General features: G+C 31.4%; 1 protein-coding gene across 1 annotated transcript; it reads left to right on the top strand.

The window, feature by feature from the left end:
- Window positions 1–1,790: 1,790 nt before the first annotated feature.
- LOC139902525 (uncharacterized) lies at window positions 1,791–9,301 on the top strand. Its single transcript, XM_071885139.1, has 3 exons — window positions 1,791–1,928; window positions 7,049–7,986; window positions 8,278–9,301. Exons 1-3 carry the CDS (start codon window positions 1,791–1,793, stop codon window positions 9,299–9,301), a joined length of 2,100 nt encoding a protein of 699 aa, XP_071741240.1.
- The last annotated feature ends 8,565 nt before the right edge of the window (window positions 9,302–17,866 follow it).

The raw sequence follows: 17,866 nt of genomic DNA, 5'->3' as shown, positions 1-17,866 counted from the left end.
CATATAATTGTAAGAGTCTTACCGAATATTTTACTTTTCTTTTTTTCTTTTTGCTTCTTTGTTTCTTATACTTTTTACAAATGTGTTTGCATCGAATTTGTGTGTTCGGCTTTCGATTACAGTATCTTTTTCAGGTTTGGTACAAGCTTTGCTTTTCAAGTTAAATGTCATGTGTTATTTATGTTTGTGATAATTTTTCCCGATATTTCCAATGTGTATTCTGATTGTGTTGTGCATGTTTGTGTTTTTGAAGGTATTTTGCTCGTGTTTGTTTCCTCTATATAAGTGAGGTTTTCACTCTCTTTGTATATGTAATGTTTATTTTAACTTTTTCTCTACTTTTTTTTTTTTTTGCATAAAACTATTTAATACGTGTACTAAATGGTTGTTATGCTTTCCTGATACATTATCAGTATGGATTTTCCTTTTTGGTTATTATATTGGACACAATTCAAGATTCATATAGTTATAGTTCATGTCAATTTTGCTTTATGGTTTTGAAAAGTCTTTGCAGAACCACAAATCTTTTTCTTTTTAGTTAGGCTATTGTTATAATTGTAACGCATCTCTTTATTTTGATTTCCTTTGATATTGCTTTGCATTATGACGTGGGTAAATAATAATTTGGTAAGGTGCTTTAACTAAATTTGGTAAGGTACTTTAACTAAATTTATAATTTATAATGATGTCATTTGAGTTCGCTTTGGAGGTTTGGTTTACTTTTAAAAATGAAGTGGACGATATACGTCTTTTGCATTAGTATGAAGTTTGAATAAGGTTTGATATTAGTTGCTTCATTTGCATTGGTATGAAGTTTGAATATGATTTGATATTAGTTGATTCATTTAGTTTTTATTGTTTTATATTTTGTAGTTGATGAATTAATTATGTTATTTTTATTTACATGTTGTCTCTACTACCTAATAACTTTTATAACTTTTATAGAAATATATATTCTACATAGTCTTATGTTTAAAAGTTTTGAAACACCCGTGTTTAAAAACTGTCAACATCCTTCCAACTTATTTCATATGCAACATTTGAATCTACAAATAGTTGTTTAGATTATTGTTATATATTAATAATTTTTTAAATAAAACCCGCGAATTCGCGGGTCTTTGACTAGTAATTAAATATAAATATAAATATAAATATAAACATTAAACATTACTCTATTTATTTATATTTATTTATTATTTATATTATTAATTATTATTAATTAATTTTTAATTATTATTGTTATATTATTATGAAAAAAATTGTGTGGGGAGTTAACGTGACGAATCCTCATAGTATGCAATAGTTGCGTGGAGAGTTGAAAATGCTAACATCCGTCAAATAATTATGTTAAGCATGTCATGTGTCATGCTTAACTGCTATATGTGTTCTCTTTAATAGTTACTGTGTATGCTTGCATCTTTCGAGGCGCACATAACTCTTTCAGGTACGTATCATTTGCCCTCCCTATTTCGTTTTTATGAGCATTTCTGACCGGAGGTCCTTTAGAAAGCAATCTCTTTTGCTTTAGAGTAGAGGGAGGGACGACCTTATCTAGTCGCGGGTTTTATACCCGCGGGTGGAGTAGTGACTTCCTTCTAATCTAGGGTACGAGGAATGATTGTCTACACCCACCTCTCTCATACCCCACTTTCGTGGAATTGAGTATTGTTGTTGTTGCTGCTGCTGCATGTCATGTGTCAAGCACATGAGGGTAAAATTGTCATTCTCTTTTTTTCGTTAATACACATGTTAGTTTATCAACTTCATCTTTTTATTCTAAAATATCAAAGATGACAAAAACCGTTGTCTATTGCCGAAATATATTTTCGAGTAAGAAACGAGCTTATCGATTGTTTCGTGGAGGTTACGAGGTTACCGATCGTCTTGTGGAGGTTACCATCGGTTATGAGGCTACCGATGGTTACGAGGTTATAATCGTTTTGTAGAAGTTACCGAGGTCGAGTTGCAGGTTTATAACAAGCTTCGAACTTCAAATATGAAAAAATGAAATGGCGAATAACAAGATTTCTTATGATGATGAACTCTGGTAATATATATGTGATTTTATTTATTTATTTATTTTTATTATTGATGAAGATGTTAAATTTGTTGAGTGTTTGATGATGATAAATTATAGCTCTAGTCATTACTATGTGATATTTGAGCAATAACAAGTACAATGATGGCCCCACTTAGTTGCGGAAGATGATTTGACTATATATCTTAAACATTTTTTCAACAATAGATATGCATCGCGTATTCCGGTGAGAGATCGTTTGCAGCAACACATAAAACACTATTTTGGTGGTATAATCACAATATGCATATCGTACAAACCTTTTGTAAAATAGTTCTGAGAAATGATTTGAATCTACGAAGTATATCTTAAATATATTATTTCATTAGTAATGATTACTATGCAAGTGTGAAATCATTTACACTAATACATAGTTACCTCATATATATGAAACAATGTTTTGATAATATTACAATACGTATTTCGATAATGGGTACAAATTTTTATCAGAAGATAATAAATGTATTTTTTAAAGGTAAAAAGAATAAAATAAAAAAAGCTATGTGTTACTTTAAACCAAAAGATAATAATAATAATAATAATAATAATAATAATAATAATAATAATAATAATAATAATAATAATAATAATAATAATAATAATAATAATAATAATAAAATTCTAATCAGGAAAAAAATCTAATTTTAAAAAGGGTAAAAGGACGAAAATATCCATCACGTTTCAGGCACGTGATGACACTTAACGTTGAATTTAAACGGATGGCTGGTGGAGGGACTCAGTACATTTAAATAGGATAATGGAAGGATGTTGTTAGCCTAAAAAAATCGGAAAGACACTAAAGCTTTTTGGTGTATAATGGAGGGACCAACGGCTCAAAAAAGTTAAGATTTTTAGACAAAATTATCTTAAGTTATTGTTTCCCATCCAATTAAAAAAATAATCATAAATCCTAAAATTTAATGCTTTTCTCACACTCGAGAATACACATTTCTTTCATTCGGTTTTTATCCTTTTCCGCCATAGAAGGAAATGCTAATGACAACCCTTAAAGTTGTCATTAAAAGATTAAAATATGCAAATAATACTTGTACTTTAATAATTTCATGACCCGTCCTAATCCATCTGGACGAAGTCCATATCAATTACAAATGATTCACAATAGTTGATTACATCGCGAGGTATTTGACCTCTATATGATACATTTTACAAACATTGCATTCGTTTTTAAAAGACAAACTTTCTTTTCATCGAAAATTGACAGGCATGCATACCATTTCATAATATCCACCATCCAACTATAATTGACTTAATAATAATCTTGATGAACTCAATGACTCGAATGCAACGTCTTTCGAATTATGCCATGAATGACTCCAAGTAAGATCTCTAAAATGAGCTAATGCACAGCGGAAGATTTCTTTAATACCTGTGAATAAACATGCTTTAAAGTGTCAACCAAAAGATTGGTGAGTTCATAGGTTTATCGTAAACAATAAAATTCATCATTTTAATAGACCACGAGATTTAAATACAGTACACCTATCTCGTGTACAAAACCATATTTCGTAATGCTTAGCAGAGTAGGTTCGTATCCTTTTCTCCCCCGTAGGTTGTGTAACATTCCGCGTTTTTCCGTTAAATTTATTTTAACACCGTCTTTTTTTTAATAATATCTTCCATTATCTAAATTAAAACTTTCGTTAACTAATGTTCTTAATATTTTCGTTATTGGATTATAACACATTCCGTTTACTCTCGCGTGTTTAAAATATCCGTTCGGTTAAATCCCGCACCCGCTTTTAAACTCGAGGGACTATTGGCGTCAAGTGGGCAAACTAGTTGACTAGGTCAACTAGTCAACCCACCACTACCACCACTCATTCACTTCCTCTTCCATTTCTCTCTTTTCTCTCTAGTTACCAAGAAACCATTTTAAACATCTTTAAAGATTCATCATCTAAATCAATTCAAGCAAGCAAACATCAAAACAAATTACATATTCGTGATCCTCTCTTCATCCTCTTCGAATTGGTACCAATTTCACTATTTGGGGTAAGGTTTCTAAAAACTCTAGATTTCTCTAAATTCGTTTTATATACTTGAAATGGTGTTAGTTAGTGTCTATGGCTCAAGTCTAACATGAATATATGTTTGGTTTGCTCGATTTGTTGTTTTTGGAGTAACTAGCATGAACTTGAAATGGGTGTGCTTAATCTTTGATTTTGGATGAGTTAATGTTGTTTAAATGTTAAAGTTCATGTATTAAAAGTGTTACTAGCATCATTAGTTTCAAATTGATGTGTAGGTTGATTTAGAAAAGCTTTCTTTACAAAATTGTTGAATTCATGATTTTGGTTAGGGTTTGATGAACTTTAAAACGGGATTTTGATACATTGAATGCTTGTTAATGTTGTTAGTAAGTATTTAATTGTATTGTATGTTTCATTACCTTCAAAACAATGTATCGTATGTGTAAATTGGATTCCCGAGTTAGGAAATGCGTTTTATGAACTTGAAACTTCGATTTTGAACGTTTAATGATCATTTGATGAGGTTTTCATTATTGTTAATGATGAATTTGATTCATGAAATGTGTTTAGTTGTGTTCCTCTTTAAATTACCTTTCCAACGATATAAGATACGTGTTTTGAATGTTAACGAGTCAAAAGTTATGATCGTTTGAAGTTGAAATCGCCTAAGTGCTAAACTGCCCAGAAATGGCTGATACAGGTGCAGATGCGGCGCATCTGCCTCAGATGCGGCGCATCTGAGGCAGACTGCCCATTTTGGTCAATTTTCGTTCAATTCTAAGCATGCTACGCACCCCCGATCAACATGAAACTTGGACAACATGCTCATATATGATTTCTAAGCTTAGGAAAATAGTTCGGGACCCGACCCGACCCCGTTGACTTTTTTGTTGACTTTGACCAAGTTTTACTTTTGGTCAAACTTAACAAAACACTTATGCAATCGTTCTAACATGCTTTCATACTTGATTCTTGCATGAAACTTGATAACGTGACTCACATGCTACATATTCGAGTCGTAACGAGCCATAGGACTAATTGAATACATTTCGCCCGACCTTGTGTCGTAACCGGTTAATTGATACAACTTACTTGTTTAGGTCAAGGCTAAGCAACTTTCATGCACACGTTACTTTGTGAAGTACATTTATACTCGTGCACTCGAGGTGAGATCATAGTCCCATCTTTCAACAACTTTTATACTTTTAAACTATGGGATGAGAAACATATACGTATCATACTTTTATACTTTGAACACAAGTACGGAAACGAACATTCCACGTGCGAGTTTGAACAAAAAGCCTCAATTCAATTATCATTAGTTACACTTGCAGGGTGTAAACGTGAACTTATATTATGTGATCACATGGGCTTGACGAGCCTCATTCGGACGGTTCGCTACCGTTAGCGGATGAAATATATTTTCGGGTCTAGTGTATGTTCTAACACTACGCAAAGGGTGCAAAACAGTTAAGTCTTGATAATTGGGTGCTCGCGATACAAACAACAACTTTTGGAATGCAAACGATTTAGATAATCAATGTTATGGAAATACAAAATCTTGTGGTTCAAAAACAACGTTTACAAACACCTATGATTTCACCAACGTTTTTCGTTGACAGTTTTCTATATGTTTCTCAGGTTCATACATGGCTATTTGATACATGCTTCCGCGTACACTTATACTTGCTTGGAGTCAAGCATACATACATACATACGCTAGTGATAGCACCTTTGGTTTCAAACATTTTGTTTACATACTTACGCTATTTATAGCAACCGTGATTTTAAACTACTTATGTCGCAAGTTATTTCATTTATACTTTATACCTTTGTAAACCTAAACTTGTTATCGAGCAGTTTTGTAAACTAAACTTTGCAAGTCTTATACGTTTCAAATGAATGCGACATAATTTCGGTCAAACGAGTCTCAAATAGGGACTGCGACCACGTAACGGGACCTAAGTTAGCGGCGCCGTCAATGACGATTTTGTCGGGTCGCTACAGGTTGCCTCGCGATTTTTAATATCTTTCATAAACATAATCTCATATCAGGCATTTCGCACGGCATAGAGATAAAAGTCATTCATACGAACTACAAACACCTGGTAATCGACCTTAACAAGATGCATATAGAATATCCCCCGCATACCGGCATTTCGCACGGTCATGCAAAGACATACAATCAGGCCACTCTTTTAAATATGATGGTTGTGTACACCTCACAAACAGATTATATCTTTTAAAGCTGGCGGTTGTATACCTATTTCAAAGTACTAAAGCAGTTAAAATTCTCTGACTGGGGCTCGTTAGTGCCCATAGATCTATCTTTAGGATTCGCGTCAATTTGGAGATCGGTTTCCAAATTCTCAGATTACCAGACTAAAAGGGCTGATATCCGGTGTACGTCATAATAACTCATTCGTAGAATGTTTTTAAGTACTTGTGTCTATTTCGTCAAACATTTATAAAAGTTGCGCATGTATTCTCAGGCCCAAAAATTATATTGTAAAAGAGTAAAAGGGAATCAAATGAACTCACGATAATGTATTTTGTAGTAAAAATACATATGACGAAACTGAACAATGCAGGGTTGACCTCGGATTCACGAACCTATATCATTTATATATATTAATACATATACTGAACATGTAATAGAAAATTAAACCAGTTTATATATATTAATTTATGCTATTTTACTTATTTAATGTAGTAGAATATTTGTTATTTCAATTGTTATTTATATATATATATATATATATATATATATATATATATATATATATATATATATATGTGTTATATTAAAATAGTAATATAAATATAATTATGATATATGAAAAAATATATTTTTATTTAGGTATCATTAAAGTACTAAATTATTGATATTAATACTAATAATCATTAGATTTAATAATAATATTGAAAATAATTAATTTTATAATAATAACAGTGGTTCAACTTTGGTTTTTTCAAAAAGTTTTGGTCCATAATCAAAGATGATTTGGTAGGTGCTATCAACTGGTTTTGGGTTTTTGGCGAGTTTTCAAAGGGTTGCAATGCCTCTTTTGTTTCCCTTATTCCGAAGAAATCGGACCCGCTGAGTTTTAGTGATTATCGTCCGATTAGTCTTATTTGCAGTTATTATAAAATTATCGCGAAGGTGTTGTCTTTGAGAATTTGTAAAGTGGTACCTAGTCTTGTAGGGAAGGAACAGAGTGCGTTTCTTGGGGGTAGATATATTCTAGACGGTGCGTTAGTTGCAAATGAAGTGGTCGAAGATCTTAAACGAAACAAAAAGCACGGCCTAATTTTTAAGGTAGACTTCGAGAAAGCCTTTGATTCGCTTAATTGGGATTATCTTCTTGAAGTGATGAAATGTATGGGGTTCGGTACCAAATGGTGTAAGTGGATTTCCTCGTGTCTTAAATCGGCTACAATCTCCATTCTCATAAACGGGTCTCCGACAAGTGAGTTTAATCTTAAAAGGGGCGTTCGCCAAGGTGATCCCTTATCACCTTTCCTTTTTATTATTGCAGCGGAGGGACTTAATATCCTAACGAAAAAGGCGGTTGAGAGAGGGATGTATAAAGGGGTGGAGGTGGGTAAAGATAAAGTCGTCATTTCTCATTTGCAATATGCGGACGATACGATTTTTTTTGGCGAATGGAGTAGACGTAATGCGCGAAATTTAATGTACTTGTTGGAATGTTTTGAACGGGCTTCGGGGTTGAAGGTTAATTATAATAAAAGTCAATTATTTGGGATAGGCATTAGTAATGATAACGTGGAAGCTCTTGCGTCTTGGTGTTCATGTCTTGCAGGTCGGTTGCCTTTCATGTATTTGGGTATTCCCGTGGGTAATAAGATGAAGAAATTGAATGATTGGTCCCCGGTGATCGAGAAATTTAACAAGAGGTTAGCGGACTGGAGAGCAAAAATGATTTCATTCGGTGGACGGTTAACTTTAGTTAAGTCGGTTCTCTCTAGCCTACCTCTCTATTACTTCTCGCTCTTTCGTGCCCCTACTTGTGTGCTAAATTCTCTCGAGAGTGTGAGACGAAAATTTTTTTGGGGCGGGACGGGTTCTAACTCTAAAATGTCATGGGTTAAGTGGGAAAAAATCCTTCTTCCTCACGAAGAAGGAGGTTTAAATATCATGTCCTTAAAAAGTAAAAATTTAGCTCTTCTTTGTAAGTGGTGGTGGAGGTTTAAAACCGAAACTAACACTTTGTGGGTCGCCGTAATACGTAGCATTTATGGTTCTAATGGAGGTCTTGTGCTTGGAAACGGGCTTGTCCGAAAACCAAACGCTAGCCTTTGGAATTCTATTTGTGTTGCAGGAAAACATGTGGACGGGTTAGGGATTTCTTTCTCTAAGTCTTTCATAAGCTTGCTCGGGGACGGGAAAAGCACCTCTTTTTGGAATGACATTTGGGTGGGGAACGCAAGCCTCAAAGACAAATTCAAAAGATTATACAGGCTCGAGATTGACAAAGATATCAACATCAGTAACAAAACTGAAGAATTTAAGGGAGATGGGCTCGGCAATTGGGCCTATCCACCTATGGGACGAACGAATAGTAAACTAACTGAATTGCGAGATACTGTTCGGAACTTGCAGCTGATCGAAGATAAAAAAGACTGTTGGAGCTGGAATCTCAATTCGAAGGGTACATATATGGTCAAGGACTGTTCGGTTCTAGTGGACAAAGTCATCCTACCACGTGCGGTTAATTCAATTGAGTCGTTGCGAAATGGTTTGGTTCCAAAAAAAGTAGAGGTGTTTATTTGGCGGGCGAGATTAGGTCGTATACCGGTAAGGTTCGAGTTAGATAAACGGGGCATCGATTTGAACAGCGTGAGATGTCCGGTTTGTGATGGTGACATTGAGACGGTGGAACATATACTTTTTTCTTGTCAAATGGCCAAAGACATATGGGCGAAAGTCCTTAAATGGTGGGGGTATAATTCGGCTTTATTCGGGTATGAGGATATTTTTAATGGTACCTTCGGCTACGTAGCACACGATCACAAAAGGAACCAATGGCAAGCGGTTTGTTGGGTGGTTTGTTACATTATATGGAAGAATCGAAATGCAAAGGTGTTCAAGAATAAGCTCGAGACGGTCCCATCTTTATTTAGCGAGGTTCAAGTTCTTTCATACGATTGGATTTCACGACGTTGCAAGGGTCATATTATGGATTGGCTTCAATGGTTCTCACAACCTTAGTTTCTCTCTTTTGTTAGTTGCAATCTTTGCAATTAGCTTAGGGCGGTGTAATTTGTTTTCTCTATTTCTTTCGTGATGTATTGTGTTGTTAAGGTTGCCCAGTCAACCATGTACTATTCGTGATTGTTTAATATAAGTCCTTCTTGCTTTTCAAAAAAAAAAAAATAATAACAGTGGTAGTAATAGTAAAGTTAATAATTCGTTTAAATTTTAACTTAATCGTTTTCATAATAAAATTTATATCCAAAATCTTATATTTATAACTCTAGTAATAGTAATAATAAAATAATGATAATAAAAATGATATTTTTACTAATAATAATATTTTTAATAAAAATAATGATTTTAATAAAATTCAAATTAATAGTACATAAGATTATCATTTATCAAAATTTATTTTTTATAAACATAATATCATCATTTTCATTACTTTATTATTTTATAATTTTTAGTGATCGCATATAATAACCTAAATTTTTCATAATCATTTTAATATATCAATTTTTTATTATAATCATAAACTTAATCTTATATTGACTATACTTTTGCGATTTAACATATCAGATTTAATTTTTATCATCATATCAAGTTTTTATATAATAATAATAATAATAATAATAATAATAATAATAATAATGGTAATACTAATGATTATTTAATGATAATACAAATAATAATAATGATGATAGTTATAATTATATTAACGATAATAATAATCGTATTATTAATATTTGTAACAATAATAATAATGGTACTAATTCTAATAAATATGATAATAATAACAATAACAATAACAATCATGAACATAATAATAATAATAATAATAATAATGATAATAATAATAATAATAATAATAATAATAATAATAATAATAATAATAATAATAAATAAAATATTAGACTACCTTAGAAAGGAGATTAAAAAAAAGAACATGTCCCAGCCTGGAGTCGAACCTGAGACCACTCGTTAACCCGATAAACCCCCTAACCATTGATCCGGTTCAGTTTTTCTGATATAACACGATTTTTATTTGTTCTATACTATTTGCAGCTTCATTCATCTTCTTCATAATGTAATCGACCAAATACCATAACAGTCAGTAACATGGGTTCGAATTAGGATTTGTAATATGAAATAGAAACAACTTGTGCAGGTGATTGGAATTATCAGAGAAAGAAAAGAGAGAAATTTTTTTTTTCTAAATAAATAAAAGCAGCTCGCGAAGAACATCAACACTTAAATCTTGATTCGATATTCCAGCAACTTTTAGACTATGATTTCTTCACAAAATAGTTTTTAAATCAATCCCATAAACTTTCCGGGTCGTCAATTAAACTTAAAACTTCACAGAAAATCTGAATTTGATTGAAGAACAATCGGTTGACTCTTATTTCGAAAACTTTGACCTTAAAATTAGAGTTCGATATGGAAAATTGAAATTTAAGACTTTGAAGATAGTTTGAAGTAGAGATTACAAATACAACTGCGTTAATACATTTTGAAATTAAATACAAAATTGTGGATTGGCTAAAAAGTTTAAGAACAGGGGATAGTTCTTTATTTTGTTGTTTAATTCTTGAAATATTGAGTTAATTGAATCTGTTTGAGTGATGTATGAATTAGAATACTTATATTCAATCCTAATTTGTTTACATTGGGCTGGATTGAGACGTGTAACCATATAGCAGACAAAAAGTACTTACAGCATGTGGCAGATGAAGAAAAGAAAAAATAAAGCAGATAGTTAATTCAACAGAATTTGGTCGCATATGATTTGGATTCGATTTAGAGATCAAGAACAAAATTTACAATAGTGTGATTGTGATAGAAACTGATTTCGTCCCTTTTTCCTTATTTTTATGATTTATAAAATTTATATAAATATAAATATATTATTAATAATAATTATTATATTAATTAATAATAATAAATAATAATGATACTAATAATAATAAAAATAATAATAATGTTATTAATGTTATTAATGTTAATAATAATATATTGTATTATTTTTCATTAATAATATATATAAGAGTAATAATCATAATATTGATAAGGATAATAATAACATAATAACATTATTGATAATGATAATAATAATCATAATAATATTAATAATAATCTAATAAATTACATGTAACAAATTTCATATTATAATTTTTAATGATACTAATAATACAAATATTAATTTTAATAATAATAATGAATGTAATAATAATATAACAACTATAATTAAATTTGTAATTACATTTAACATATTAACATTACAATTATATAATATGATAGCATTTATTTAATATTTATATATTTTATATATATTACAACTAATTATCAATATAAATCATATATATATTTGTATATATTTATTTTTACTAATATCTTATTTATTTTGTAAATTACTTTACATGTTTAAATCAAATGATTAAATGATATTATATTAATACAAATTAATGTATACACATATATATATTTACATATATATATTTATTTACATGTTTATTTACACACAATTGTTCGTGAATCGTCGGGAATAGTCAAAGGTTAATTGAATGTATACAACAGTTCAAAATTTTAAGATTCAATTAAATAGACTTTGCTTATCGTGTCGAATTCATATAAAGATCAAGTTTAAATTTGGTCAGAAATTTCCGGGTTGTCACAGTACCTACCCGTTTAAGAAATTTCGTCCCGAAATTTGATTAGGATGGTCATGACTGACAATAAGTATGTTTTCTTGACGCATACGAGCTGAAAATTAAAGTTTTATCATCAGCAGTAACATGGATAAAACAACTTGATTATGTGAAGAGTACGAGTGAAGCTATCGTAAAAGAGTGAAATGAGTAATAAAGATTTGTCTTAACCAGCTGACGTAGTCAAGGCCGATTTCCAAAATTCCAGGGATTTAAAGATAATCTTCGAAATCTATATAAGATTTGATTCTTTGGAAATTCAGGAAATTAAGATCTCTCTAATTAAATGCAGAAATCTGCCTTGATTTCTTTATCAGATATTTCACTATAAATTAACTTCTTCCGTTCCATTACTTTTACCACTCCTATACTCAATTCCAAAATTCAAAAGATTGTGAAAATGCTAAATCCCGTTCTGATCCTTGTCCTTATCCTTACTATCGCCACAATCATTCTCCTTTTCCAACTTCCACCGGAGGAATCTGTTTTCTTCTACTTCGCCCTTGGGGTCATAGTATTTTTAATTCTCCCGTGTCTTTATGTTGCGATAAACATTGACATACACGGTTTGTAATTTATGTGTTGTTATCGGGCTTTATATCCTCCCTTATATTTCGGAGCTCCATGCTTTTGTTTTCTCTTCCCGATTTTAAATTAAACAAGTAATGGTCCAGAATTTGTAGGTATGGAATTTCGAATGAACATGACTAATGTTCTAAGAGAGAGAGAGAGAGATTTGTAATAGCATGATCTTGATTGATTAAATTACCAGAATCACGAAAGATAGAACTATCAAGAATATATGTTCTTGATATGTTTAGAGATTAGATAGAATGTAAGAGTCGTGTAACATGACACATGATGATGTTATGGTCTGTGAATCATCACGTTCCATTAGAAACTCAACATGACTTACTATAGTATAATCACGTTGATCAAGTGTTATTATATTATACTAACTCATGCATCAATTTTCAACATACTTCAAAATCATTCATAATTCCAATTCGCATTTTTCAGAATTTTAGAAACTAAAACAGTTTCTTTTATGATATAACACAGATAGAGCGGAGAGATAATTAATATCGGACAAGAATATTTATGAAGATATCTTCAGAAATATTGAGGATATTTATAATGAAAGATGTGATGGTATCTTAGAATTTTATAATCAAATTGTAATGAAGAAATTCATTCACGATGATTTAGAGCGATTAAGGAGCAAGGTATTCGCTAAAGATTTCATCAGAAACAGAATCATAAGGATTCTTTATGTACAAGTTTGTGATTTGTTCAGAGTCTCCTTCGTGGTTTCGCATAATTCACTTTTCGGTACAAAACTTTCTATTGAGCGTTTCCAACACTCCATTCTTTATCATCATACTTTTGACTGTTAAAGTCATCAACAGTTTTCGCTGCTTCATTTAGCTTTTTCAACATTTCGAGTATTGATTTGTAGGCTGGGTGCTTTTCCGAGTTTCAGAATGGAAGATCATAATTCTAAGAGATAAGGATTATATGTATACTTATAACTGTTGACGTAGACATGCTGCGAGATTTTAAAATACTGATTGCTAATTCCGGGTAATTGGTATGGCAATTCTCGTTACAAGGTGCGAATGAGTATATGATAGGATTGTAACGAATATAATGATTTTTCTGAAAATCAAAGATCAACACAATTGTTGATAAGTTTACTGCTAATATGGTGGAATATAAACGATTCTCCGGTAACGATGATGAAGGGGTAATCTTTACAATAAGGTTTATTCGAATGAAAAATTGAAGTTGATTTGCTGGAGCTGTGACAAAATTGTCTAATTTGGAGAGGAATTGTAAAGTTATTTTTGGTAATAACAATGTCAAAGGAGATAGTGCAGATACGTGTTAAACGTTTACTCAGGTTCCGAGTGTTTTTAGGTGCATAGTTAAATGCATCAATCTTTTCTTCCGTAGATGAAGTGCGGTTGGTTCATCCTCTCGATTGAGGTGTTTTTAAGAATCATGAAAGGTTTGAACGCAGATTGTAATTGTCAAGATACATTTGAGGTTTAAGATGAAATCAAGTGGCAAACTTGAAGAATTGTTTAGTTTCATATGTTATAATCAATATTTTAATTCATTTTAATTGTCCAATGTTGGCAGTCCACAGTCGATAGTCCACAGTTAGCAGTTCAATAATTCATATATATAATATTCGAATTAATTAATACGTATCGTGACCCATTGTATACATGTCTCAGACTCGATCACAACTCAAAGTATATATATTATTGTAGAATCAACCTCAACCATGTATAGCCAACTCAAGCAATACTGCATATAGAGTGTCTATGGTTATTCCAAATAATATATATAGATGCGTGGATATGATATGTCAAAACCTTGTATACGTGTCCCGATATTTAAAATGTGTAAATAACAGTATTTAAATGACGATAAATAAAGTGCGTAAAATAAATAACAGAAATTAAATGACGATAATTAAAATTGTGAGAATTAAAATTACGATAATTAAATTGCGATAAATAAATTGCGATAAATAAATTGCGATAAATAAAATGTAATAAGGAATTAACAGTTAGCTAGGAACAGTTAGCTAAGATTTTGTTAGCGTGGATTCTTAATAAAATTTCTCATAGTTAATTTGTTTGTTTCTAACAAATTTTATTTTGTCCAATGTTATCTTCATTATGCCACTTGTTGGATTCTGATAGGTCAAAATCCAAATATGAAATTGAATGAAAATGGTTATTCTGTGGTGAACAGATTCGTATATCGGTAAATGTAAGTAGGATAGTAAATGATTGTTGAATCAGATACGAAGAATGTACAGTGTAACTTATTAATGTGAAATCTAAATATTTATCGGGTATTACCTACCCGTTAAAATATTTTCACCATTAACAGTTTGTACAAAAGAACTTTTAATTACAATCTTTATGGAAATATATATACATATATATTTTCTTCAGATATAATCATGGATTTAATGAGTTTATATGATATTAAACTCATTTGATTTTTGGTTGGAATTAGAACGAATAATCTCTAAAACTTTAGAGATTACATATTCGCCATGAAGAATGAAGACAATTAATGTAGAACTATACGTAGAACGATGATTATACTCGAGGTACAGAATAAGATGTTGAGGCATGGATTGTTAATGGTACTGGTGCTGTTTATTGATGGTACTGTTGGTGTCGATGATGTTGCTGAAGCTAGTAAATTTTGCACCATATTCTCCAAAAATCATTACTCAGGCGCGAAGCTCGTTGACTTCTTTGATTACTCCGGGATGATTGTAGGTAAGAACGGGCGAGTGAATAAGGTTTTGAATTTGAGATAGTATATAATCATGGCGAGATATTCGGGAAATGAGGGTGAAAATGGTATTTCGGACTGGTTCACCGGTAAGTGCTTCAGGTTCTTCGCGAAGAGATGAATTTGGTTGATGAAAAGGGTCACCTTCTTTTGTCTCCAATGATTAAGTAGGCTATGAACCCATCAGATGAATTGGTTGATTCATTTTGGTGACATTGCTTTCAGAGCTTAGGTGAAACTCCATATCGGAATAGCTGTCGGAATCCGAGGAATTCGAACTGGTTGAGGGATTCATCTCGTACGATCAGATGAAGGATTTTCGATAAGAAATAGATTATAGGATGTAGATTAGTACCCTGCAATAAATAATTTACATATGCATATATAATACTAAAATCCCATAAGTTACGGAGGAATCTACGGAAGCTGTCAGGCAAAGGTAACAATAACAGATACGCTAAGATATGAAATTATCTATACACTGTTCATGCAATAGAGGCAGTAAGACGTGTCTAGACTTTAAGGATGATAAGCAAATAATTTTCGACACTAAATGATAAGTAAAACTTTTGACATGCAGACACGGTCGAAGTCCAGACCCACTAATGCATCTAAACAACTATCAGTTAGACACACTAATGCAAGACCTGGTTCGCTAAAACCGCCGCTCTGATACCAAATTTCATGACCCGTCCTAATCCATCTGGACGAAGTCCATATCGATTACAAGTGATTCACAATAGTTGATTACATCGCGAGGTATTTGACCTCTATATGATACATTTTACAAACATTGCATTCGTTTTTAAAAGACAAACTTTCTTTTCATCGAAAATTGATAGGCATGCATACCATTTCATAATATCCACCATCCAACTATAATTGACTTAATAATAATCTTGATGAACTCAATGACTCGAATGCAACGCCTTTCAAAATATGCCATGAATGACTCCAAGTAAGATCTCTAAAATGAGCTAATGCACAACGGAAGATTTCTTTAATACCTGTGAATAAACATGCTTTAAAGTGTCAACCAAAAGGTTGGTGAGTTCATAAGTTTATCGTAAACAATAAAATTCATCATTTTAATAGACCACAAGAGTTAAATACAGTACACCTATCTCGTGTACAAAACCATATTTCGTAATGCTTAGCAGAGTAGGTTCGTATTGTAATGACCCTGGATTTTTCTAGCGTTTAATTATTAATATTTATTATTAATACTTGCGCTTTATTAAATGTATTTTTATACATTTACTTGTTATCGTATTTGACTTTACATGTCCCGACTTGTCTTTATGACACACGTACTTTACACGAATAATATTTCGAATATTATTTACGTTCATGATTAATTATTATTAATCATTTTAATTAGCTAATGTTAGTAGTTAGTTACTTGGGCTTATTTATTTAATTTGTTGCATACTTACATGGACTTGTACTTGGGCTTATATACTTGGACTTGGAAGCCCACCCTACACACTAAATAGACTAGTAAGCACACTTTTAAGCTAGTGTTTTATTAGTGATAAACATGGATTAATTAAGATTAAGTATGAAGAGACTTGTCACAAGCATGCTTGCACCGAGCTCCCATGCATTTAACTTTAATACCATTTTAAGCTCACTCCATTCTCCAACACTTGAAAGCACCATTTGATTCCCCCTTTTTGTTGCAAACCATCGGCCACCATGGTACTAGGAGGGATTCAATTTTTTTTATTACTTATTCACTAGTATACTTCATTCTATACACACACATACCTACACACTTCTCTTTTACTCTCTTTTTCTCTCAAAATATTGTAAGTAACAAGCTTTACTTTCTATTCTTTTTCTTCCTTGAAACCACCATCCATCATCATCATTTGCTAGTTGTAGTTTGTTGTTACTTGTTGTTGTTAATGATCAAGTTTTCTAACTTGTATCTTCATGTAATCTTGGTTACTTTCATTTTTTGTTTGTAAAGAACCAAGAACAAGAATCTAAACTTTCTAGTTTATGGTTCTACACTTAAATGTTTTAAAGATTTAAAGTTCATAAGTTTCATTATCATACTTGTGTTCATGTTTGTAAACTTAAGGTTTACTTTCTTAAGGATCAAAGCCTTGGCTTGAATCTTTCTAAGTATGAACAACCATGAACTTATTACTTGTAGATTAGTTTATTTCTTCATTTCTTGCACTTTAAATTTCGTGATTGTTGTTTATTGGTCAAGTATTACTAGTTAATCTTGATCTCATACTTCTTGAAACTAAAGCTAACTTTGTAAGTTCAAGAACATGGAAGTATAACTTCTTAGTTATAACTTCATACACTTATATTGGATCTAAGTTTCTATAGCTTATGGTCTTCTAAATTTTGTTGTAAATAAAAGCTTATAAGCTTACATACATGTTACAAGTTGAAAATCTAAGTTTCATAACTTATGGTTTCATTAAAGTGTAGATCCAAGTTTTGTAACTTAGGATCTAACTTAAGAACACTAGATCTAGACTTTATAGTCTAGGATCTTTAAGATCTAGCTAAGATTTAAGTT

Source organism: Rutidosis leptorrhynchoides, chromosome 3 (assembly GCF_046630445.1).
Source record: "Rutidosis leptorrhynchoides isolate AG116_Rl617_1_P2 chromosome 3, CSIRO_AGI_Rlap_v1, whole genome shotgun sequence".
NCBI lineage: Eukaryota > Viridiplantae > Streptophyta > Magnoliopsida > Asterales > Asteraceae > Rutidosis > Rutidosis leptorrhynchoides.
This window is presented reverse-complemented; position numbering and strand designations above follow the sequence as displayed.

Bases quoted from the DNA above. Each gene is read 5' to 3' on its own strand.
- LOC139902525 (XM_071885139.1), top strand. From the start codon at position 1,791: ATGACAAAAACCGTTGTCTATTGCCGAAATATATTTTCGAGTAAGAAA. The intron at 1,929-7,048 runs GTTATAATCGTT...TTTTTCAAAAAG, and splicing joins AGGCTACCGATGGTTACGAG to TTTTGGTCCATAATCAAAGA. The intron at 7,987-8,277 runs GTTAGCGGACTG...GTGGTGGTGGAG, and splicing joins ATCGAGAAATTTAACAAGAG to GTTTAAAACCGAAACTAACA.